Source organism: Pteropus medius, unplaced genomic scaffold, assembly GCF_902729225.1.
Source record: "Pteropus medius unplaced genomic scaffold, Ma_sr-lr_union100, whole genome shotgun sequence".
Taxonomy (NCBI): Eukaryota; Metazoa; Chordata; class Mammalia; order Chiroptera; family Pteropodidae; genus Pteropus; species Pteropus medius.
In genome coordinates this window covers 13,837,892-13,864,846 of record NW_024340692.1, presented here as the reverse complement: position 1 = coordinate 13,864,846, position 26,955 = coordinate 13,837,892, and the positions used below count along the sequence as shown (strand labels likewise).

Here is a 26,955-nt window from a genome sequence, read left to right as displayed (position 1 = left end):
ACGAAGGCTTGAGAGAGGAAGGTTGAACAGGTGAAGGGGAACTGGGGAAAGGGAATGGTATATGTGTATAAATAAATAAGTAAAACCCTTAAATTTCCCTAGAGCTCATTCCTTCCACTTTGCGGGAACAAGACAAGACAAAGCCAGGAGACCATGCTTATCTCCTTCCTCTGAGCCTTCTGGTCACTCACCTCATTTCTCCACCTGCTCCCTCACCACCCATCTGTTTAAGGCATAACTTTTATTCTGCTTCCAAGAAATTTCTTTGGATCTGTGGTGTTCTGAGAGCATGCTGCCTGTATCCTTATATTTATTCTTCGTTAATATTGGTTTAACTTGAAGGTTTGACAGAGTAGACAATTTTAAGTTCCTTGAGAACAAAGACTCATGTTTTCTTAACCTAAAACAGGGGTTTTTTGGTTTTGTTTTGTTAGCTTACCTTTTTTTTTTTTAATTCTTTAATGCTACCACATATTTGACCCCCTTTACCCTATTTACCTCCTTCCTCCCTCCTACCCTCTGATAACCACTAGTCTATTTTTAATGTCCATGAGTCCGTTTGTTCTGTTCTAAAACAGGGTTTTATGTATATAGCAGACACTGGTATATCTATTCTAAAGCACTTTGTTTCTGACCAGGTAAAAACTGGTGTGAAGAAGACATGGAGAATGGAGGATGTGAATACTTATGCCTGCCAGCACCACAGATTAACGATCACTCTCCAAAATACACTTGTTCCTGTCCCAATGGGTACAATCTAGAGAAAAATGGTCGTGAGTGCCAAAGTAAGGCTTTTTATGTTTCATCCTCAAGCAAGACATACAACAGGCAACAGAATAAGACACTAGCTATAAAAATTAGCCTGGATTTTAGAATTTTAACTAACTCTGAGATTCGAGAACATACCTGCTATTGTTGCATGCCAGGTGTTCATGTCGTTACTTCAGAATTGACTTTTAACTCATTTCAACATGAGATGAGTCTACAGATGACACTTTCGTCAAAGTGTCAGTGTGCCTCGTACTGATTTGTACCAGCTAGTCCCATAACAGCACTGAGCTAGCCAACTTGCAGATAATTAAACAGTCTTAGCATTTTCCTGCAACAAGATAGGTTTGTAATTATGCTTTAAAAGGGCCATGGCCCCAATGGGTGACATTATCTTAAACTCATGCTTAAATCAAACTTGCATTTTAGTCTTCTGTTCTTACCTTTCATGTTGTGAGCAAGGAACTCATATTGTGAGGTTTTTATTAGCTTAATACTGAATCCCTGCGGGGACTAGCTCAAATTACTGAGAAAGCAGTTGCATGATAACCTGGCAATAAGATTGGTATGCCTGGTGATCTGTTTTTGAGAGCATTTCTTATAACTTTTGGAGCCTAGGACATTGCTTAGAGGGGGTCATTAAGTGTGGCTGTGCATCTTTTTGAATTCTCAATTTTCAAATGCTGAATCTCCTGCCCAAAGTCTCCAATATCTCTGGTCTTGCCTGAAGTCTGATGTTTCTCCCAGTCTTGACACATTCACCGTGCAACTTAGTTCAGCAGTGGTTTGTCTATTTTCCATGGTGTTAAAATAACCTATCGCATGGCTTGTCTGGACTAAACAGCCAGCCTCTCTGGAACCTTGGCATTAACCAGGTTCTTGGTTTTTATAATTCAGGTACTGCAACTACTGTGACTTACAGTGAGACAAAAGATACCAAGACAACAGAAATTTCATCAACTAGTGGACTAGTTCCTGGAGGTATTGGGTTCAGTACTGCAAACTGTTAATCTCAACTAACAGCCACACTCTTTGTATCTATTGCTTAAATAATTAATGCAGCCTTTAACTACTAGTTCTGCCCCTACTGGTAACCTACATTTCAACTTCAACGACTTAGAACCTGAAAACCTTAGCCTGACCTGACTTATCGAGGTTTCTGTTAGAGAAATGGTAGTGAAATGGCCATAACAGCGTGACTCTAAAATACTTCTAGACCAGGTGTCCTGCTATGACTGTAGCAGATCCTGAACATCAGTGATAAATACAAGGGCATGAGGCTCTCCACCGGATGGGTACACAGAATTCCAAGTCCAAATTGAGATCCTTCTAAACTAATTCCTTTTATTCTCCTGTAGGGATCAATGTGACCACAGCAATATCAGAGGTCAGTGTTCCTCCAAAAGGGACTTCTGCTGCCTGGGCCATCCTTCCCCTCTGTAAGTAGATTTCCTACATATCTGGCTCCAACGAACTTCTTAGATACCAGATGAGCATTTATAGTTTATCTCGAGATACCCCTCCCATGGCCCCTTGTGCTGTCATAGTGCTCGTGACGCTGAATTATATTCGCTCCCTCCCCAACACGGCACACTGAACTGAGAGTCCATATGTTTCTCTTCAGTGGTATCCTTCACACAGTGACTGGCAGTGATGAATGTTCAACAACTACACGAAAGGTGGTTGTTGCTTTCTGCTTCAGAGTTGTTAGTTTGGCTTATCCCCTTTCACAATAAGTCCCTTTAAGTAAAGAACACTGTTCTATTCCCCTTTGCAATCTATATAATTCTACGAAGCTTAAGTGCCTTCCTGAGAAGGTATAAGACTTATAGAGAATAAATTAAAAATAGTTAATTTTCAAACCTGGAGAGAACCTCTAAAGCTACTATTGGGTATGTGAATTCTAAGGCACTATGATATAATGGCCTCTTCATCCTAAATTACTGGATTCCAGGCTTAGCAAATGCCCAAGGGCGACCACTTGAAGAGCTCTCCAGAAGCTTCTGCAGTTTTAATTCAGTCAGCCTGGGGAGGGGCCAGAACTATATACTTGCCCAGATGGATATGTGGGGTTCAGCACCGGACTATAGAATAACATTTAACCACTGGTCTTAACTCGCTTCCAGCTCCTTATCCCAGCTTCATAAAACTTACATGAATGTCAGTAATCATGGACTCATGAATATGATCTCTTTTCTGTGTTTTGAGACTAGACCTTGCTTAGTTACCTTCAAACTTTTTTCAGTGCTCTTAGCAATGGCAACAGTAGGTGGCTACTTGATGTGGCGGAACTGGCAACACAAGAACATGAAAAGCATGAACTTTGACAACCCTGTGTACTTGAAGACCACCGAAGAGGACTTGTCAATAGACATTGGTAGACACAGTGCTTCTGTTGGACACACGTACCCAGCAGTAAGTCAGATTTGTGTCTTTACACACCATGGCTTGCAGTAAGAGTATGTGAAAAGGAGACCACTAATTCAAGAGCCATTAGGATCATGGAGCCACCAAATACTTTGTCTGCTACCTGGAGATTAGACAGTCTAGCCTGTTAGAATACAAGCCAGTCAGGTGATAAGCATCTGCCCCGTACAGAAAGAATGACAAGTAAGTCAACTTAAGGTCATCGCTATTTGAAGTATTTTTGGTTATAGCAATTATATGAAAATATTTGAATGAACCAAGTAGCTCTTTTTTGAACTGTTAAATCGGTTTCCTGCTGGATGCTTAAAAGTAAATTAGCATATCCTATATAGGGGAATTGGCTTAACGTCAGTGTATTGCGTAAGATTCTTTGGTCCAAATTTACCAAATGCTTGAAAGTGTCCTATCCCACCTAGTATAACTAACTTTTCTGTCAGCAGTAGGGTCAGTCACTTGTTCTTCAGTTGAAACCCAACTGGAATATTTGGCCTTCACTTAGAGAACAGTCTGAACTAAACGTGTACTGAGCAGTCCCTCTCAAGCACTCTGGTGAAACAAAGAATGGTGGCCCATCTCTGACAAACATGAGTCTTCACATTTTTCTCTAGAACTTAAGACCATTAAGTAGAACAGGCAGGATTGATCCACACTGTTTCCTCTCCCTTCCAAGCAAATACAGTTGAATTCAAGTTAAAATGCCTTAGTGACACAACTAATGTGACTTCATGAAGAATCTGTTTTGGAACTGACTTCCCCCCTTCTATGCATCTTTGATCTCTGAATGACTGACTCGAAAGCAAGGTCCCTTTTAGAGATGAGTTGCTTCAGTGAGTGATCGCCAAGCTCACTCCATACCTTTTCTTTTCCACAGATATCAGTCGTAAGCACAGATGATGATCTAGCTTGACTTCTGAGACAAATCTCGACCTTTGAGTCTAAACCAATAATATCCGTTTGGAATGGTAACCGAGCCAGGAGCTGAAGTCTCTTCCTCCAGCCTGGAAGAACATCAAGATATCTGTGTGGATCAAGCTTGTATACTTGACCATTTTTATATGACTTTCATAAATATTCCTGTCTACATTCTACTTCAGCTTTGGATGTGGTTACCAAGTATCTGTAACCCTTAAATTTCTAGACAGTATTGCCACCTCTGGCCAAATATGCACTTTCCCTAGAAAGCCATATTCCAGCAATTAAACTTGTGCTATAGTGTATACCACCTGTACATACATTGTATAGGCCATCTGTAAATATCCCAGAGAACAATCACTATTCTTAAGCACTTTGAAAATATTTCTATGTAAATTATTGTAAACTTTTTCAATGGTTGGGACAATGGCAATAGGATAAAACGGGTTACTAAGATGAAATTGCCAAAAAATTTGTAAACTAATTTTGTACGTACGAATGAAATCTTTGACCTCAATGGAGGTTTGCAAAGACTGAGTGTTCAAACTACTGTACTTTTTTTTCAAGTGCTAAAAATTAAACCAAGCAGCTTAACCATGGTTTGTGCCTATTCCTCTACGAAAAACTATAAACAGCTTAAGTTGTATGTTCTAACTAAATATGGATCTTGATGTTGTACAACTAAGGCTATAATTTGGCTTATAACCAAGCATTAAAAGGACAAGGTACCACTTCATATTTGCTCCCCAAATATTTATTTTGTAAAAGAAGCTAGGTTAACCTGTACTTAGAATTCTTCTTGCTTAGAGGAAAGTTTCTTCTCTCAATTTGTTTTCCTGATCTAGAAACATAGGTTGAAATTTCTATTAATTCTGCTTCTTCATATTGAAGTCTCAGTTTTTCATGTTCTATCATTATATGTAGTTTGAGGACAAGTGCCTTCTAAGGCATGGAAAGGCCTTTCTTTTACAAGTCTGGACAGTACCATGAAGAGAACTGGAGAAGATAAAAAATAGTTCCATTCTTGAACAATCTAAAGCAGTGGTTCTCAGTGGAGTTAAGGTTAACATCTGCATTGCCTGGGAACTTGTTAAAAATGCAAATTCTCAGGCCCCGACCCAGACCTGCTGAATCAGAGACTCTGGGGGTGGGGCCCGAGAAAGTATGTTCGTTCTCACAAGCCATTCAAGTGATTCTGATGTAAACTTGAGTTTGAAAACCACCATTCTAATGTGACTTCATGAAGAATCTATAATATCTCCTAATTCTTCAGTCTGGCTGGCATAGGATGGATTCCTTCTATGGACAATTTCTGAAACATTTAGTATGAAGAGCAGATAAGGAATCTGGGTGGAAGAAAAAGTAGCACAGGGCTTTAGTAAGTTTTCCATCAGATTAGCCATGACTTCTTTTCTCTAAAAGCTCAGAATGCCAGCAAGCAAGGGAAGATATAAGACTTGAAGCCCTGGGAAGATGCTCCAAGTCCAAATTGAGGTGGGGAGTCAACTGCAGAGGTGTAGCAGTTTCTCTGGGAGATGAAATGCAGTAGCAAAAAGATGAAGAGAAAATGTGTTGAGTAGTTAAATGGATCAGTGGATGACTCCTATTCCACTTGCCTATGGAATATAAATAAGACAGTTGACATCTTGCCTGTGGCCTTAGACAAAGAGATCACTAGTCCTAAATGAAGCAGTTGCTTCTGTCATCTTGTTTAATAGACACTCTTTTCATTTTGCTCAAATGGATGAAATTTAAAGGATAGGTGTTGACATTTTTTTGTGGGAGGTATAGAGGTCAACCATATAGAAGGAGAAGGCTGTGGCCATGAAGGCAGGACTCTGCTGTTCACCTCTTGCTTCCTCTTCAAATGGTCCTTACAGTAAGCAAGATGTGGCCTGCTAACGTGAGGTGTTTGAAGTGCCTATTTGATTAATAGTTTAGCATTCATCATTTTTCAACTCTGAGGGCCATTTGGTTGACTGGTACTTTCACCCTGCTGTGATACAAAACCCACTGATTAATTTTTTTAATTGAAGCAATACGAAATTCTCTCCTAGGAAACTTAAAGATACCAGTGTCTTCCCTCATTACAAGCATTATAGAGTATTAGTCAACTATAAGCCTCAACTATAAGGCTCTTATCATTTGTAAGAAAAAAAAATCAAGCATTATTTTCCATTATCTTCTCTTAGATTCCAGCTCTTAGTGTGTTCCTTCAGGCTCTAGGTCCCAATTTCTAACCTTCAAAGAGTCTAAAGCATCTCATTCTTTTACCTTGCCTCCCCAGTAAGTACCCAAGGACAGAAACTCTAACTTAAGAGGAACAAACTCTTTTGAAGAAATAAAGTAACTACTGAAATAAGAATAGTTATGTGGCCAGTCAATTCAGCATTAATAAGTAATTCATGAGGGACTAGAGCCTTGGGTTTCAGTATCTAAATAAGAACTATAAGAATCCTATGTGAAACATACTGCATAAGTTGGCTGTGTCTCTAGAGTTTACTGTAGGAGACAAGAATTAAGAGGTAAAATATGAAGCTTATCAAACACTAAAGGAAGATGCTTCGAGTTAAATCAGCCTGTCTCACAAAGTCACTGAAAGTGGGTCCTCCAGAGATTTTAGGAATTGCTACTAAGATTGATGATAGTTGAATAAACATTTGTGGCCCCTGTAAAGAAATCCAGCCAAGTCTCAAGTCCAGATTTTTAAGTGGCTTTTGCAAGCTATCAATCTGGCAAGAAAGAGTGCCAGTTGTTCAGCCGCCTCCCTTAAAACATTCTTATAGCTATCTTAAAGCCTTGGTATCATTTCCAAGCCCTAGATATTCTATTCTTGATGAACACAAAGCAAAAAAAAAAAAAAATTAAAAACAAAAATGAGGCTTCCATTTTGGCATTTGTTTCTATTCCTCATATATTTAGAAATCAGATGACCCTTCCCAAAAATGAGAAGACAGGCTTTCAATAGCAAAAGGCATTTAAAGGACTACCTCTTCAGTTAACATTTAGAAATGGGAGACTTAACTAAAGTCTATAAGTCTATTTTTTAATTATTTTCACCTCTCACCAAAAGATGCTGGGGGTGTAATCCTGGAATAATTTCCTAGAATTCTTACCTAGTGAAACAGTTTATTATTTTGAACCCAAATGGTAGCTAGAATCCTTGCTTTTAATGGTGGGGAAACTCGCAAAACAAAACAAAACAAAACAAACAAACAAAAAACATATACAATTTTGCTATATAATTTAGGTTCAAGAATGAAGAATATAATCTACTCATTTTGATCACTGAATTTGAGCCCTTCAATTTCATAGCCAAGTGTTCAGCCTGACTCTCTGGGAAAATTGAAAATGGTATGTCCCTGTTTCAGCCATAGCATGGACCTAAACTATACAAGTTCAGGAATATGTAAAAGTAGAAAAAGTCTTCAAAGGTATCTTGTTTCCAGATATAGGAGGGATGAATATAAAGATTAAACAATGGCTTATTTCTTTGGACTTGTTTCTCTGAAATCAAGCATGGAAGCCTCCCAGCTCAACATGGCTTCATGTGAAGAGTCATCAGCCTTCTCTATACATTCCTTATTCCTGTGTACTTTCACACATGAAACGCTGAAGATAAGTTAGAAATGAGGTCCTATATGTGAAATTTGGGAGTCCATAGATAAGCTACTAAGAAATAGATTTCAGTAATGTTTCATCTGTCTATCATGTCTCCTGGATCTGTTTAGCATTTTTGAGGCTGGCTCATCAGAGAAACAGAACAAGGTGGGACCACTGACTGCCAGTCCCTCTATAAATCTCTTTCTACCCATGCTCACTGAGGTAGGAGTAAGACAGGCTGAGGTTGGGGGTTGGGGGCTCTTCAGGTGACCCTGTGACACATCATAAAGTTTTTTCCTTCACTGTGCTTAAGGGAAAAGTCATCTAGATTGGCAGCAAGGAAGGTAACAGCACTAACTTCTGCATCAGTCTTGCGTGTGGTATAGTGGGCAAGTTACTAATCTCCTCTCTAAATGGAGATGATGAGGAATGTCTCCTGTGACACAATAAGGATTAAGTGAGAACGCATGAGAAGCTCTCAGCACAGCGTCTGGCATTTAGTAGGTGCAAAGCAAATGTCACTGCTAAATATCACTCTCAATGATATGCCTCTCTTTGTATTTATTGTGGCACAGTCTAGAAACTTATAAGTGACTTTACCAGTGAGACACAGGTAACTTGACTCATTACTGAGGGTAACATGCATTAGACTTGGCCCCAAGTGTTTTCCACAACACCTGTCTAAAATTCAAGTAGCGGTATCACCTTTATACAGTCAAAAAGTCTTGAAAGGTTGCACGGTTTAAACCCCAGAAACTTAGCTGTTATGATCCTGCCTCAGCAGTTTGATTGTACTGCCAAAGACATGGAAACAAATATTTGGGGGCCTGCACTGTCTGAATGGCAGCTAACGCATTTGAATCTCCCTTAACTTCTTACCATATGTTTAATAATGTGAAAAATAAATGCTCTCGTTATTTGATTTTCAGAACAACCTGAATAGGTAAGTATTATCTCCAATGTGAAAACTGAGGCTACAAATAACCTGTGACTCCAAACTCAATGTGCATACTGCCATCTCCTCTCAGAAAAGGAGGTGTACTGTGTAAAGGTTAAGTTGGATGTCATGTTTTCTATTTGCTGAGTCCCCTTTACTGCTAACCTTAGGATGCTTCAGCGGTTCCTTAGGTGTCTCAGTGCCCATAATGACTGGCTTCCAATATGGCAGTGTGCTGGAAGTACAAGGCTAGCATTACTACGTCAGGTTAGCAAATAACTGTTGGTTATGTGTTATGCTTAAAAGATGCCAGAAGTTCCAGAATTATTTTCCTTTGCCATCTATGTGAAGCAGAAATAGATTATTGGATTGCAAAGTAGAAAATAGAGGTTCCCTAAAGGAATCTGTTGACATGCAACATCATTCCTGCACATAAAGATATTGGGGAAAACAAGCTATAATACAACAAATCTTAAATTTTAAGGCTCTCCTAAAGAGAGATTTGCCCAAGAAGACAGGAAGAACTGTGACTTGTTTCAGCTGAGTGATGATGCTATAACTTCAGGACCGGATTTTAGATATTCTGGAATCTACCCCCTGAGACCTGGGTATTTCTCAATTTACACACAGGCACAGGGAGTAAAAAAATCTTTGAACACAATGACTGGCTTTGAAAAAACTATCCTGCCCTTTTTAAAAAGTCACTTGAAACCAGAATGTGATTTAAGATTACGTAATGTCTCTGGAGTCCAGAGCGTGCAACCAAGCTATCACGCTCAGCATCTTCAGAACTCTAGAGGCACTTGTTGGAATGTATCCAGTCCTGTTGATTTATAAACATTTTTCTTTTATTAATGAACTGTACATTTAATTTAAATAAAAGTTTATTTTTGAGATAATTGTTGTGAGCTTTTCCTTTTCTTAGAGAACTTTTAAAAAATCTTTTACTCAAATCTTTCTCCTTTTCTCCCTTCTGAATCACTGAAGATGGCTCAGTCACCCTTTTCTGGGAAAGGACTAGGGCCACACAGATCTGGACTCATCAAGCTGACAGAAGGAGAGATGTCCCAATTCTCGCCATACTTAGAAGAAAAGTTAGTGCCTCACCATGGGCAGCCACTGTGTCACCCTCTCAAACTCTCCCTTTCCACTCCTCCCACGAAAGGAATGAAGATCAAGGCTACAATTACTAAGGAATGTTAGTCCAGAGCTTCCTCCCTGTGGGTGATGGAGAATAGGAGAATGTGAGGATGCCCCAAGGTGGCAGGACAAGATGGGCCTTCACAAGCAAGTAAAAGCATTTTGATACCTTCCCTTCATCAGTGGTCTGTGTTGAAATTCACTTACAATAAGGCTACATTTTTGTGACCTTTAAAGATATTCCAGCTGAAGCTTTCCCCAAGCAATGGCCCCCAATTGTCTGAATTACATGGGGTGCTAAATCTTGAAATTGGCTCAGAGAATGAAAAATAAAGTAGGAGGAAAATAAGTAAATTAAAGAAAAGAGAAACTATAAAATAAAAAAAAACCTTTTAAAGCTCAACCGTGAGTTCTTAATGAATTTAAGGATTCACTTAATGAGTGAAATATCTCACGAATACCAGCTTTGCAGTGAATGTAAGTTTGGATGTTTTCTCCACCACTTAACTAGCCGTGGCCACAGGTAAGTTACTTATCATCCAACTCTGCCCTCCTTTGAAAATCATAACACCTACGCATATAGGGTTCTCATGAGAGAGGCAACACATATGAGTGCTTTACTCAAATGATACTTACTAGTTCCCTCACTGGTACCCCAAAAAATCATGATTAATTTTTTTAGGAGTTAAAATTCTTTATTTGTGCTCCTTTGGAGATCTGGGGCACAAACAAATCCCTCCTGCAAATGTTTCTTCTTAGATCTCCCTTGAAATGCTAGCACTTGATTATTTTTTTTTTTACTCCAAGAAATCAAGATTAATCATCTTGCACCTTTAAGCTTTGCAGAAAGCCTCTCGTGTGTGACCCTCTTCTGATTTAAGAGCACAGGTGACTGGCTTAAGTCCACCAATTACACAGAGAGATCTGTTTAATCAGTGGGAGAGGAAAACACTAAACTTTGTACCACTCCAGCAGGTGAGGTTAGCACTCTCTTTGAATTTACTGTGCTCAGCAAGTGTGATGAGCTCATAATCTAGGAAATGTTGGAGAATGCTAATTTCCTGAACATTTAGTGAATCCTGGAGTCTGTAGTTCAGAGGCATTTCTTGCCTACTGGTTAACTGAAGCCAGAGATTATGTTTTCAACCCATAGCCATTTATATGTACTTAAATTCACCTATTTTCATTTAAAATTTGCTGAGGATTAGTTCTTTAAAACTAAAAGCAAATTTGCCTTTTTACCTGACCCCAATTGAATAGCATTATGATTGCTTGAAAAGAGCCTATAAATGCTAGAGTATGATTTTAGGTAACTAGATAACAATTGGCATTCCTTCTCAGGCCACAGAGCACTTACAGTGACAGTTTTTTAAAAGTTCTAACACAGTTTTATAATTGGCATGTCCTATGTTGAACATCAGGGGAAAATGCAAAAAGATTTTGAACATTTAATGAAATTGAGGAAGGATGTATATGGATCGGCCCCTTCAAAAGCTACTACCCCTACACTTAGACACACACTCACACATATACACCAAATGTTTTGTTCTTATTTCATTCATTTGTTCAACACCTCCTATGTGCCAGATTCTGGATTCTGGGGAAACAAGTGGAGAACAAGACAGGTCAAAGCCTTACCTTGTTCCTCACGTGCTTATTTTAGCTGGGAGTCAGGCACAGAAGACATTTAACATGGCAAGTAGTGATAAGAGCTCCAATGAAAAACCAGATTAGGTGATAGAGAATGATAGAATGTGCTATATTAGCGACAGTAGTTAAATTTGTTCTCCATGGAGATGACATGAGCAGAGAACTTGGAGGAAGTGTGGGAAAGAGCCCACTGAGGACGGAGCAGAGGCAGACGTCCAAGGCAGGAGCATGCTTGATTCATCAACGAAAAAGCAAGGCAGCCACATAGCTGGAGGTGGCCAAGGCAAAGAGGGAGAAGAGAAGGGAGCAACAAAGACTAAGCAATGTAGACATCAAAGGCTGTGGCTAAGATTTAGGGTTTTAAATGATGGGACAACTTGAGAAGGTTTGGGGACAGCAGAATGGCATCTCATTGTAAAGGATCATGCTGGCTGTTTTGCTGAGACTAGACTGCAAGAAGGCAAAGGTGAAAACAGGGAGATACATTAGGACACTATGGCCCCAGGGCAGGTAGCCGACTTGGGCTGGGCTGGTGGGGATGGAAGAAAGCTCTACTCAAATCATGTGAAGAGGAGTATGTGCATAGGCTGTGCTCCTGGAGTGGAGAATGTGCCGTGAAAGATAGTCCCCAGTCTGAGAAAATCTAGCTGGTTCCTCTCTGAGGTGTGTTCTTTGCTTGTGGGATGTCGGTTTGGCTGCCCCCTGACTGGGCAAGGATGACAGGCAGAACCTGTTGGTAGGAAAACTCAAAAAGGCTGCAGGGAAGCTGGAAGGAAAGCCTTGCTTCTCCCTCATGAAGGAATCTGAATCTAGAAGAAGAGCCTGGAGCATAAATGCAGTCCACAGAAGTACAAGTTTTAACCATTCAAAAATCAAAGGGAGTCCCTTCCTACCTTCTAGACGCATCTCTTCTCAGGGTCATTTTGGCCAGAGTTCCGTGCTAGCTCTTGAGTAATGTACTCTAAAAGCATGCTTTCTATGGAAAGCACAATTATTTTTTTTAATGTAATAACTTTAAATAGGATCCAGCATTTTCCATCTAGCCATCTGCTGTTAATTTTCCCTGTTACCTGCCTGGTCCCTAAAGGCATTAGAGAATCATCATAACTACTTTACCCCCTAAATTTTAGGATCCTGGTATTTCTGAGTTAAAGTGGACCCCAAGGTCACTGATTTGGATATCTGTCTGGAAGAGTTGATAACAGGCCCCAGTTGGGGAAGAAGAAAATATCTGCCTAAATTTACCCAGCAAGGAGACCCCATTCATCAGAAAATGTGTTGTCACCCACAATTAGAGTAATAACAATTACTCTCATTAAAAAAGTCTAGAAATTCAGCAACAGCTTGTGAGCCTTTAGTATAAAAAGCAGAAATAGACACTGTTTTGGAAAACAAGAGTCTTCTAGGACCCAAAATTTCAAGAAAGGATTTTTTTTTTTTTACTGCGTTAAGAAGTGAGGTAAGTTTCTGAAGGCCATCCATGTATGTCACAGAATAGAAGCCAAATGTTAACAAACGGCTTTGAAACAGGAAACAGCCTCTTCCCAGACACTAGCCCCAGTACCTGTTTCTATTTAGAAAAGAAAACCAACCTCCTATATATCCTAGGATCCGAATCCGGTAACCTCCAGAAAGGATGAGCCTGAGAAGAGAGACCATGAGCTGCTCTCCCTCGCTTCCCTGTCCCCTGCAGGCACCGTGTTCCCAGCACTCCCTGAACTTTCTCCATTATGAGACAGATAAGATTTCAATAGGCCTAATTCATAGTGCCGATTCACCCAAAGTGGCATACCAGCTTGCACAGAATCTCAAGTTCTCTCAGAAATCCGGTGAAAATGGGGTAAAAAACAAAACAAAAAAAAACATTATTTAAAACCAAAACTAATTGTAGCTTCTTTTGCCCCGGCAGGAGGGCCTGGGAATGTCCTGGTGAAGGAAATTTCTATATTGCTACAAGAGATGGAAAAATCTTTGGGTTTGCCAAAGGAGGTTTGAGTTTGAGGAGTAGATTAACGAGTAGACTGCTGAATCGCTCTGCGTTCTGTGAGGAGCCCTCTGGCGGGGGGTGGGATGGGGTGGGGAGGACTTGCTGCCAGGCAACAAAGTGAAGAGGGTGGAGCAACATGGTGTGCAGTTGACCTTTGTGGCTCAGAACAACAGACAACAAGAACAACTAACATACAATTCTGAACTGCTGACATTTTCTTCACTGTAAAGCTTTTCACCTCTCCAGTTCTTCAGTAAAGTGTGTGAGTGAGTGTTGATGAAAGTCTGAGAAAGGAGCCCAGTCCTAGATCTGAGTTGACATGGCGGCAGAACAGGGAAGAACCTTCAGGACAATCCATTAACTGAACTAAACTAACTCAGTAGTGCTGCAAAAGCTTAGACCCAGGGAGCAGGAGCACCCCAGGGATTCAGACCTCCTCAGCTAGGACAATGGACTTCCTACAGGATGTGAAATTGGAAGTTCAAGCTCATATATTCTGGAACGTAAGGGGCAGAATGACTCCAGACGATGTCACAAATTGTAAATTTATTAGGTGGGATCTGGTGGCTTTTAGATGGCATGTACCCAGGATTTTACTAGACTGTGTGCAGAATTTATTATAGCAATGGATTGTAGGAGCTGAGAGTATTTCAAACTATAGCACTGTTAAAATCAAAAGCAAACAGAGACCAGCCTTGAAACTTCCCTGAGCAGACAAAAACAGTTTAGTCATTAATTTAGCTTAATTACCAATCACCGTAAAAACACTTTTTCACTATATAAGAAGAGTACACCCCTGAGCCTCATTCCATGTCTTAGTTTGAGCGTTCCTGGTTTGCAAACATTCTTTTTGGTGTGTGCACAATGTTTTTCTCAATTACTGCTTAAGTGATTCATTGATTTTACTTTGGCTATTTCTGAACTTTTGGCACAATCATCTTTTCAAAGTGCAAATGTGACAGTGTCACTCCCTATCTTAGATGACTTCTTGTTGCCCACAGAATGAAAGCTAAGGTCCTTAGGCTCAGGCTCAAGACCACCATGACCTGATTCCTGCTACTCAGTTCTATACCCTTCAGTTCCACGACCCAAACCCCATGCTCTGGTAATGCTCAACTGTTTGTAATCCCTCCTTCCTTTCGCATACTGCTGCCTCCTACACACAGCTGTGCCTTTGCTCATGCTCTTCCCATCTTTCTCATTTGGCTCTTACTCTATTTAAGACTTGGTTCACATATCACCACCTCCAAGAAGCCTTCCCTGTTTCTCCGGTATGGGTCGTGTGTCTCTTGTCTACTTAGCATGTAATTCTATAATATTATGCACATTTTTATTTTGAGATTATCCTTTTTTATGTGTGAAGCTTCCTGACTGAATGAAATTTAAATCTCTCTAATGTAAATTTGGTCTTGGTCCCCCTTGTGTCCCCCAACCTCCAGGGTATGGCACAAAGTTGGGCATTTTTTAGATGTGTAAATACTATTTGTTAAACAAACTGATCCCATGAATGCAAGCAATATTTTGTAAACAAGCATACAGAGCTTACACCTCCAGCTGAGCATTGGTCCTTGAGCTCAGTCCTCTTGAGAGGTTATTTGCTATTAATTGATGCCCCACACAATTTGGAGGTCCTTTTGTGGAGTACTTCAGAGAGCACAAAGCTATCTTTTGCATACATACCATTACGGCAAATCTTACATCCTTGAGGGTAGACATATTTTGAAACAGCAAAAATTATTGAGTGTTCCATGAGGGAACATCGTAATTTGTTGTGCTGGTTAACATCATTTGAGACATGGCCATCCAAATAAGGTACTCGCACAGAACATTCTTAGAGCCAATAGAACCATGTTTGAAATAAACACATAACCAACCAAGGGAATAAGCAGCCAAAGGTAACACTATCCTGGTTACTATATACTGCTGAGATTATTTTTAAAATTACCCTATAATTTGATAATACCACCTATTACTTCATTTTCGTGTTTACAATTAATTTGCCACCTAAGTACTTTACATAGCATGGCTTCAAAAGGGCTTGATCCCACAAGCCTTCATGAGTTCTATGATAAGGATTAAGAGATAGGAGTTCCAGTCTTAGTTTTGTCACTTACTTGCTTTATAATTCTGGTAAATTCTCTTCCATCTCCAAGCCTCCATTTCTTCATCTGTAAAATGAGTAAATAATAGAATTTAACTTAGTTATCACAGCATTGAAAGCCAAGATTCATAAATCAGTGATTAATTAAGCACCTATCGCATACATAGGAGGGTTCTGGGTACTCTGAAATAGATGACTGGGGTGTTCCTTTTATTTATGGATACAGTTAAGTAACAAGGCAAAGCCTTGCTCAATGGATACCAATTAATGTAGCAAGCAGACAATAAGATCTGAAAGCTCAGGAGATGGAGAAATCTTTGGGGGCTGCCTTGATGAGGGAAAGGAAGAAATGTTTTTGTGTCCATCAGGGTGAGAGTTCATCAAGAAAGAGACCACTCTACCAGTCTGATGAAACCAAAGAATCATCCCTGAAAAAACATACATACTCACAAACTTTTGCATTGAACTTCAAGGATTCCTGTATGTCCTGTTGCCTACGGAATCTAAAAAGGTCCAGATCCCAGGTAGGAGTCTCTGATGTATACATTTAAATAAATTTACATTTTCCAAGACTATCTCCTTTCCCTTAAGATTCTACACATAAATTCTCTGAGATACCATCAAGACAGTATGTTAATGCACAGAATTGATGTCTTATTTTATAGAAAAACATAATTCTTTCTCTATAGAACTGTGACATTTGAGAGTTTATATTCAACTCCCAGGGTGTAATATTGGCTTGCCCTGTGTTACATATTAGGTGTGTGTATTTTGAGTTCTGCAAATCAGAAATCACTTAATCACCATACCCATATTTTGACTCCAGAGAGGCAGCGTGCCATAATGGTGAAAGCATGGGAATCAGAATTAAGAGATTTAAATTTCGATCTTAGTTTTGCCACTTACATGCTTTATAATCCTGGTAAATTCTCTTCCGCTCCAAACCTCCATTTCCTCATCTGTAAAAATGGGTCAATAAGAAAATTTGACTTAGTCACTTCACATAGTTTTTAGGACCAGATGGGATAACAGATGTGTACTATCCAAAGGTCATTTCGTTGTTTGTTTGTTTGTTTGTTTGTTTTTCTTTCAGGGCTGTTTGAAAGACGTTTGCCTTTACATTTTTCAGGTTCACTTCCAATGAAGAAATTTTATTGAAGCTTGAGATCACAGACTTTAGGTTTACAATGAAAATCACTGTGCAGGATGTTCTGTGTTTAAAATAACACCGCCCATATTGACAATGCCAAGTCTTTCACACTGATGCCAAGTAAAAGTCATTCCCTAATCTGTTGAATTTTCCACTGATATGAACACTGCCTCTCTCCCAGCGGCACATTACATTAGAAAGGTGTGCTGGCTTTATTAATACATAAGCATTGTTTGAGTTGCAGCACCAATGAAAATGCTGAAAGACATTCTCATAAAATATACATTTTGGGAAATATTTTCACTCATGAGCTTGTAATATATGGCTGTTTTAGTTTGAAAACAAATCCATGTTGTTATTTTTTGCAGTTTGAGTTACTAAGTTTTTCAGTTGGCATGGGCCTATCCTAACCTGAGAGCTGATGAAATAAAGTGAAACTCATTGAAAGTGGCTGCCGCAACCAGAAAATTAAATTGCAATATTGTTCTTAAAAAATATTAGACCGTGTAGGAGATATGTAGACTACCAAGCCCAGAACAAGAGATGGTGCTGGTTCAAAATGACAAATTTCCCGTGTTATGGGGAGGCAGCAACTTTACAGAGTTGCATTATGAACAAATCCTAAATATTTGTGTTTCTTTTATGATTCTTTAACTTGTAAAGATAAAAAAAAAAAAACCACACACAAAAAAAAAACCTCTCAAATAACCACTTTCCTTTAAAAGAAATTCCAGTCACTTAAAAATGCTGCAGCCTAACTCTGATCTTGGCACATCATGAAGCAAGTGTCAAGCCAGGGTAGATTTATTTAGCTGAACTGGAAACCCTGGGCACCAAGAGTAGTTTTTCAATGACAATAGTTGCAGCCACCCCCCATCCTCTTATAGTCTCTCCTAAAGAAAAGGCATCTTCCAGCCTATTTGTAGCTTTCATCAAATGGAGTCAGTTTCCTTTCTTGAGGGGAATTCCCTCAAGTCTGTGAAAGACTGAATGAAGCATTATCTGCAGGAATTTTGGAAATTAGAATATAACGTTCTTCCTGGTGCTTATATCGAGGCCTCCACTGCCCACATATCTCCTGCCCACAGCTTCTAGATTCATCTTCCCCAAACACACTCTGCAAACATAATTTTTTTTACCATAAAAAGCAACAATGGTTTCAGAGCAAAGGCCAAGCTCTTAAGCCTGGCATTCGAGGCCCTCCAGATGGAGGACTTCCAGTGAATCCCACCAAACATTTAAGAAAACATAATACCATTTCTACCAAATCTCTTCAAGAAAACTGAAGAGGAAGGAATCTTTTTTAACTCATTTCAAGAGACTTGGATACCAGAACCAGACAGATATTACCAGAAAAGAAATAGATCAATACCCTTCATGATTATTAATGTAAAAATTCTTAACAAAATATTAGCAAGTCAAACTTGACAATATATAAAAAGGATAATACGTCATAATCACACAGGGTTTATCTTAAAGATGCAGAGTTGGTTTAACATCTGAAAATAAATCAACATAATTTATGATATTAATAGATTAAAAAGAAAAACATGATTGTCTCAATATATAAAAGCATAAAAGCAGAGTGTTCCATAAATGCCAGTAAGGTCAAATTGGTTGATAGTATTGTTCAAATTTTCTACATCCTTGCAGATTTTTTGTCTACTTGTTTTATCAATGGTTGAGAGGTACTGAAATCTCTAACTATAACTTTGGATTTGTCTATTGCTCTTTGAAGTTCTATCAGTTTCTGCCTATATATCTGATGCTCTGCTTTTAGCTAGAATTATCCAGTTCCACACTTGACAATGATAATTTGTGTGCATGCACACAAATATACAATCACACTCACACACACCCCTACAGATCATCACTTATGAACACACATGAAAAAATATTCCAAACCAAATGTTAGAAAATCAAATTCAATGATATTGTAAAGGGCATAATTCATCATAGCCAAGTCACAATTCTCAAACTATGTTAGAATAATTTAATATTAAGCAATATAATATGGTATATTATAATTTAAAAATGCCCCAAGGGCATTGTATAAAATTCATTAAGCATTTTTTAATAAAAATTCTTTCAAAACCAGGTCTAGAAGGACACTTCTTTAAAATGATAAAAATACATGGCAATCTTAAACCAACAGCCGTTTTCAAACTTGGTGAAATACATGAGAAACATTCCTTCTGAGGTCAGAAATAAAACAAAAATGCTATTTTTTTCCAAATATTTTTGCAGCTTGCTCTCCTTCATTTTTCATTCATATGACTACCAGACCCAGGGTCCTTATGTTTCCTGAGTACATGCCAGAGATAGTTGCTACAGAGTACGGAATAACTGGTGTCATAGGGATTGTACCCCACTTCCTAATTTGGCCAAATAGTCACGCAAAAGCATGTATGAGTCATACAAATTAAAAGATTAGAAGTAGAAAATAGCCAAAATGATCGGGAAAACTATTTCCTGGTGTCTGTATTAGATGGGACAAAAACTTGAAGAGACAACTTTTTAGTTTTATTTTTAGAGATCTATCCCCTGGATTATCTTAACACATCTCTCCTCTTATTACTGAAATATTTATTGATAGAAAAAGTATATAGTGAGAAAGTTTTGGATTTTGTTTTAATAAGAACACTATCATGTTACACACATCTTATAGCCTGTATTTTTTTCACTTAGCCATGCATTATGACCATTTTCCTATGTAATATATTTGTCTAAATTGTGATTTTTATAGGGTATAAAATATGTTATGATATGGCTGTGCCACAATTTAATTCTTTGTCCCTATTCATGGGGTTTAATATGGATCCGATTTTACTAAATTCAGGATTTTAAAGAATATTTCTACCTCCTCTGACTCATATAACAAAAAGAAACTCCTGAGATTTTCTTCATAGCACAGATGACTCTCTCCCTAATTCTGACAGAAATCTGAAAGTTTATACTCTGGAAGGAATAAACTAGAAGGATTTTGGATGAAAACAGGGCAATAAAGTTGGAAGTCAATATTGTCCATTTTAAGATTCCCAACTCTTTTAGTTCCCAGGATGATTCAGCCAGATTTATATTCCTGTCTCTACACGCACAAAAATTTGGAGGTTTAAATTTGACCAAGAAAAAAGATCTAGAGTTACCAATTTTGGAATTCCCTCTAAAAATGGCCAGATCCTGGACCAAATCATGGATAGGGAAAATCACCAGTGAACACATCCTGCTCATGCCACAGAGTTTTGATTAATATTTTAGTCCCTTACTCTTAAGTATGAACGAACTGCCAAAGATCACCCAAATTTTTAGAAAAATATCCCACCAAGAAAAATTGACTAAAGAGGGAAAGAAAAATTTCAGAAGAAAGTGTCAAATGGAGAAAAAAAGAAGAAATTGTCCAACATATCTCTATAATTCATAGTTATAAGACAAAAGATATTGCATGTATAAAATAAGAACAAGGTAGTATAAAAAGGAACATTCAGAGAATAAGGAAAAGCTCTTGGAAGTTAAATACTATGACCAAATAAAAAGATTCATAGAAGGACTCAAAGATAAAGTTGAAAATATTTTCTAAAAAATAGAAAAAAGACAAATAGGAGAAAATAGGAAATAAAAATACAGGACGACTAGAGGATCAGTCTAGGAGATCCAAAACTCAAAGAGAGAGTTCCAGAAAGAGAGTTCAGAGATAATGAAGAATATTATCAAAAAAATAACATAAGTATTTACTCAAAGAGAAAGACACGAGTTTCCATGTAGAAAGGGCAATCTGAAGATCCGGCACAGTAAACGCCCCACCCCATACACACACACCACAACACATCGCCACAACACTTTAGAAAACTGTGGACAAAAGATCATAAATATTTCTGGACAAAAAATAGGTCACAAATAAAAGATCTGACATCATGATGTCATTGAACTTCTCAACAATGCCAGACACTAGAATAAAACTTAATAATGGCTTTAATATTTTGGAGAAAGATTAGTTTAACTTAGAATTCTATACTTAAGTTTTCATCAAATGTGGGGATAAACACATTTTCACACATCCAAGCTCTTTTTTTTTATTATTAAATTTATTGGGGTGACATTGGCTAATAACATTATATAGGCTTCAAATGTACAATTAAACAATACATCACATATGTATTATACTGCGTATTTACTACCCAAAGTTAAATTTCCTTCTGTCACCATATATTTTTACCCTGTATCTTTATCTACTCATCCCCACCCTCAAACATGCAGCGTCTTAAAAAGATTTACAATGGAAGATTATTCAGCAATAAAAAAGAATAGAATCTTGCCATTTGTGACAATATGGATGGACCTAGAAGGTATTATACTAAGTGAAATTAGTCAGACAGAGAAAGACAAATGCTATATGATTTCACTTATGTGGGGAATCTAAAACAAAACAAAGCATATGAACAAACAAAACAGAAACAGGGTTATAGAAAACAGACTGTTGCCAGAGGGGAGAAGTTGGGAAAATGGGTGAAAGGGTGAAGGGGACTACGAGATACAAACTTCCAGCTATAAAATAATTAAGTCATAGGGATGTAATGCACAGTACAGGTAATATATTTAATAATACCATAACAACTTTGCACAAAGACAGATGGTTATTAGATATATTGCGGTGAGCACATCGTAAGGCATATAAATGAAGAATCACTATTTTGTGTACAGCTAAAACTAATATAATATGCCAACTAGACTTTAATAAAAAAATGTAATTAAAAAAGATTTACCAAACAAAATGTTAAATGATTATTATTTCTAAGGAAATAAAAACTAATTCCACAAGAAAAATAATAAAAATACTACAGTTGGGAATAAAATGTAGACTGTTCTAAAAAGATAAACACTGTTAACAGAATCCAAAATTGTGTAATGAAAGCATGTAGGGAGGAACAATGTGGATGTAGAGAGTTGGGAAACATTTTTGAGCAAAATTTTTATCTTTTATTATAATAAGTCAATGGATAATATCCAGCTAAAGAAAAAACTATAGCAATGAAGTCTTATTTAGAAAGGAGCGTGAACGATTAGCAATAAAAGCAATAACAGTTAATGGTCCCTGTCCCCGAGTGTCTAGGATTAGGATTAAGGGAGGAGACCACTGTTTTTCATTATAATCATTTTAGAACTTTTTGACTTTTAAAACTATGTCTATGTAATCTTTTCATAAAAATAAAAGATAGAGAGAAGCCCAGCCAAGGAGACGATCATCTATTAGAGATCTAGGCCCTGGATCAGGAAACCAAATTTTGCAAAATGGGAGAAAAAAATTAAAGAGTTGTAAGAGGATGGTGAGGATATGGGGATGGGGGAAAGAGTAGGAGAGATATGAATGGACCATTTATTGCCCACCTACCAGGTATCAGAGACAGTGCTAAAGCATTTTACAACCATGATAACTTTTATTCTCACGTCATAATAATGCGGTACTTCTATCACCTCCATTTTACCAATGAGAAAACTGGAACTCAGAGATTAACTGGTGGGGCTTGAATCTGAGCCATTGCTTTGGTGCCTAAGTCATCTGTACCATGGACAGAGGAAGAATCAAAGAAAAAAAAGGATTTCCTTTGCTTCCTGGGCATATTAAAATGTCAGGTTTTGTAGTTGTTTATTAATTGTTGCAAAATAAGCATAACACAAAATTTACCATTTGACCATCTCTAAGTATACAATTTAGTGGCATTAAGTATTTTCACAACGTTGTGCAACCATCACCACTATCCATTCCCAGAAATTTTTCATTATTCCAAATGAAAAACCTGTACTCAATAACTCTCCATTTCCCCTTCCTCAGATCCTGGTAACCTCTATCATTTGCTTTCTGTCTCTATGAATTTGTCTACTCTACCTCATATAAATGGAATTACATAACATGTTTTGTTTATAGCTTATTTCACTTAGCATAATGTTTTCAAGGTTCATCTATCTTACGGCATGTAACAGAAATTCATTCCTTTAAAAGACTGAATAATTTTCCATTGTAGGTATGACACATTTTGTTTATTCACTCATCTGTTGGTGAACATTGCTTCCATCTTTTGGCTACTGTAAAAAATGCTACTATGAACATTGGTATACAAGCATCTGCTTTTCCAATAGCTCCTCTACTCTCCAGAACTTAATGTCCAATACAGTTGCATCTTCAATCATTCATTCTTTTATTTTTTAACAAATATTTTAAACACTTATTCTGTGCCTGACACTGTTCTAAGTGCTGAGGATATTTCAAGTAATGAAACAAAAATCTCTGCTATCATTAAGCTTCCATTCTACCTGTTAGTTTTTCTAACCCAAATTTATCAGAACATTTCCAAAATCACAGGAATGGTTTCTACAGGACAGGAGAAAACTGGAGTGTTAATCATTCATGAATGCAATTCTTACATATGAGTGAATTGATGGAAGGCATGCCCCTTCTGAAAAGATCTGGACCCCTTCAGAAGGAGGAGAGCGATTTCCCACACACACACATGCCATCCTAAAGAATTGGTGAAAGCAGAAAAACAGGATGAGAAAGAAACAAGAGTCTACATTTGTTCTAACAATGGCTTTGATAAGTTCTATTTCCAGGAGTAAGCTATAAGGGCGTTTGGGTCCTTTCATCGTGACGTTTGAAAGTTTAGGGCTGCCAGTGCTTTAATCAGATCACTTAGTAGAGATAACAGGCAGTATATTCTGCTGGATGCAAAGTCCACCGATGATTCTAAAAGAAGTTGTCAGTCTCTAATAAATCAGAAAAGATGGCTTTTGCAGCTTTGCTCCATATAAAGGCACAGCCTTGTACAATTTTAAAAAGGATTTTTTAAAAGCTTCAGGTATCACTATATATAATACACCAATGAATCTGTAAACTATTTTATAAAGAGCCCTATCTTTCTTGGCTCTGAAGTAAGTTGAAAAGCATCAATATCATTGCAAACTGGAGTATTGGGTTTTCCTCAAAAGGCATGGGTTTAGGGTTCAGTGACTGACATTGACCCAAAAGCAAGTCTTGGACGAGTGCAGCCCCAGCTGGTCTGTGGTAATGCAGTGCAGGAATTCCTTGATCTTTTCAGGGCACCAGAATTTAGTGTACTTTAGTATTTCCAGGTTGAAATCAAGGTGACATATTAACACTGAAAAAATTATCTTAAAGAAGTGTGCTTCTCTATTGTGGGGCCAGAGGAATAAAGAACTGGTTACATTCAATGACACATACTGAAACAACACAGTTAACGGTAAACATGTTTAGCTAGCGTATTAGATCACTGAGTCTAGAAATATAGGTACGAGCTTTAACTAAATGTTTCAATTGCTTTGATTGTCACATAGTTTGTAGCCAAAGATTAAGAAAGTATATTAGTCATGTTCTAGAGGCCTGCTTGTAAAGCAAGATCCAGGGAAAATGTTTAAAAGTGCTTGAGATAATAATAAAAAAAAATGTAGCTAGGTAAGCACAAAACAATGATAGCTTAAACAATAATAGTCACAAAATGTTTAATTTCTGCCTTTCGCTTTAAAGATAAAGTCACTGATGCACAATCCTAAGACATCTTGCAAAATCTTGGTTTATTTAGATCACCCGACAGTAGTGACAAATGCACCAGATAAGATGACATCAGGAACTGAATTAATCAGACTAAGGAAAACCACTGACGCTTACCTGAGAACTAACCAATCAGCTTCACCCTTAATACCTAACCCTCAATCTCTGCCTCTAAAACCTCTTGATTAAAAAACCATCAAGGTGTTCAGATTTTGAGTGCTAGCTCTGTTTTTGCTGGCTTGGCACCTTACCGATAAATTGCTTTAATTTCTCTACTGTAAAACTTGATGTTCAGCGTTTGGCTCTGCTGCAGTTAGTCGGTGGACCCCCTTATTTGGTAACAATAATGACATTAATCCTCTATGAAAAGCAAGTAAGGACTGCCAAAGTTGGAGCGCCATGTTCCAACACCAAAAACTTGACCTGGAAATTAACCTCAGCAAAGCAAACGGAAACAGGATAACCCACACGACGCTGCTTGAAAACGTGTATTGGATTTACCCTACAGCCCAGAAAGCAGCTGGAATGGCAGATTCCTTCTGTCATCTAACTTTTCTTGAAATGCAGATTCTCTCTAGCCTGATTTTTCTGGAACAATGATGTTCTTTAGCAGACCAAGATAGTATTATGTTCTCAGGCAGGTAAGTTTCAACAAATGACTATTTAATTCTAAAGCCTGGGTTATCTTCAAGAGACTGTTTATTACATAAATACTCAAATAGTACCGTCCCCTTGGAGGGTCTTAGGCCACAAGAAGTAAAAACACATGCTAAGATATGGAAGAAAAGAAGTGGAAAGCTCCCTCAAAGGGGCATGAAATTGGTGTACTGTTAAGGTGATCTCAGTTACAGCGGATGGGCCCAGTTACAACTTGCTCTTTGTGCCAACTCTATACATTTAATAAGAGTGACTTGCTCATGAATACCCCCTGCAATCGGAGATTATTTATTGTTATTCATTCGGTTATAAGTAACCCAGTAAATAACAAGGGGTTTTGAGCCTCCTAGCCCTGGTTGTAAAGAGGGTTCTGAATCTTTTCCCTCTTTGCAACCTCTATTCCAGTCTGCCTACTCTGTACCTGTCTTTACCTGTTGCTTGACCAATAGGCATCATCCTTTATTCCTAGTCTTCACTCACTTTTGGATTCACACCTTCTACTGATCTTTTTCTGCCACCTAATTTCAGACTTCCTCTGCTTTAGAAGCTATAGGCTAGCTGCTTTGCCCAGGCCTGCCAATGACCCTTCAGCCAACACCTTCAAAGGGTCCACGTGTGCCTCCTCACCCCAAGGGGAGAACAAGGCTACACTTTTCACATTCTCTAATTCAGACTGTACCATTATGGGTGACCCTTGCAGGCACTGAGGTTGAAGTCATTGTGTTAAGGTCCCATATAGAAGGAAACAAGAGCTCACTCTAATGAAGAACATCCTAGCCTTGGATTTAGATAATGTGGGTTCTACCCTAGATCTACCTACCACTTATGGGCTATGTGACCAAGTGAACTGGCTAAGTCCAAACTTTCACATGTTAGTACACAAGGCCTTTTACTGAGGCTTTCCTGACAAATTCTCTGGTTTCATCTCTTATAACTTTAACCCGGCTGTGTAGCCCCAGTGGTAATCCTTCATACTCTGGTAAACCTTAGTATCCTTACTACATGTTTTTCCTTCAACTCAAACTACCCTTCCATTCACTTCTCTTTTACTTAATTTCTATTTGTTCTTTGAAACACATCTCAGGGATCATCACTGTTAGAAAGTCTTCTCAGTCGCTATACCATTATCATCACCACTATCTCCAGCCTCCTCTGTGCTTCTTTTCCTGACATCACTGATGTGCAGGTCTGCCTTCTCCAGTGAACTGCAAGCTCCTCAGGGTCAGGCACTGTGACATATTTGATTTTGAATTTCCTATCCTCAGACATATGCCTGAGTCGTACTCAATAAATGCTTGTAGAATGAGTAAGGGCTAAACTGCTTCCTGTGCTCCCTCCCATTTAATCCTTACAAGGTCAGTATAAATATCCCATTTGGCAGGTGAAAAACTGAGATTTCTCTTTTATTGGCTAGTTATCTGGTTTAAGTCATGCAATTATTGAGTGGCAAAGATGCTTTGCGAACTCAGGCCTGCTTCATTCTAAATCTCTATCTCCTTCCATTATATCAGGCTTCATCTACCACATGGAACTAACAACAGTGATGGATTTGAAGCATGCAATTCACACTAATGAGGACTTAGCCCCCTCTGAAAGCTTCTAGACCTTAATAGGGTGGAATATGACACTTATCACACCTCTAACTAATGGCTTTACAATTGTTATAGGTCTTATATCTGTGCAAAGCTGGAAGACCATTTTGTACTCTTGTAAGAAAATTTCCATTCCCTCAAACCTACAAGAAAGACAGAGGGAAGGCAAATGAGTAGGAGAGAAGATATGGAGTGGAAGAAAAAGCAAAATAAACAAAATAATAGTGGTTAAGAAAGTTATGACAGTTTGTGACTAAGAATGTCACAATCACAGAATTTAATGAAACGCTTCTTTGCCACAACTAGTAGAATTGTCCATCAAGGTTTCAAAGATCTTTTCTTCTAGCACAATCATCCAGTTGCTCTGTTTTTCTGTGACAACCTTATTTGTGTGGTTTTGGGACTATGATTTGAGCACTATGGTGCTTTCTATAACCAAAGACATCGCTGGAATAAGAGTGTCAGAGAAGAGT

General features: G+C 38.2%; 1 protein-coding gene and 1 long non-coding RNA gene across 3 annotated transcripts in view; one reads left to right on the top strand and one right to left on the bottom strand.

Moving 5' to 3' along the window:
- The window catches only part of VLDLR (very low density lipoprotein receptor), a 32,322-nt gene extending 27,616 nt beyond the window's left edge, over window positions 1-4,706 (top strand). The window contains exons 17-21 of one of the 2 annotated variants that reach the window (XM_039886970.1): window positions 639-785; window positions 1,666-1,749; window positions 2,127-2,207; window positions 3,014-3,183; window positions 4,067-4,706. In XM_039886970.1, coding sequence (XP_039742904.1) covers window positions 639-785; window positions 1,666-1,749; window positions 2,127-2,207; window positions 3,014-3,183; window positions 4,067-4,102 — 518 coding nt within the window. In that variant the 3' untranslated portion in view covers window positions 4,103-4,706. The remainder of the gene's footprint in view (window positions 1-638; window positions 786-1,665; window positions 1,750-2,126; window positions 2,208-3,013; window positions 3,184-4,066) is intronic. The other variant, XM_039887044.1, reaches the window with a different exon arrangement.
- A 10,832-nt stretch (window positions 4,707-15,538) lies between these two features.
- Window positions 15,539-26,955, bottom strand: part of LOC120606522 (uncharacterized) — a 31,712-nt gene continuing 20,295 nt past the window's right edge. Inside the window, exons 2-3 of the long non-coding RNA XR_005653906.1 lie at window positions 16,432-16,484; window positions 15,539-15,592 (exon numbers count right to left, since the gene is read on the bottom strand). This is a non-coding gene — a long non-coding RNA (uncharacterized LOC120606522). The remainder of the gene's footprint in view (window positions 15,593-16,431; window positions 16,485-26,955) is intronic.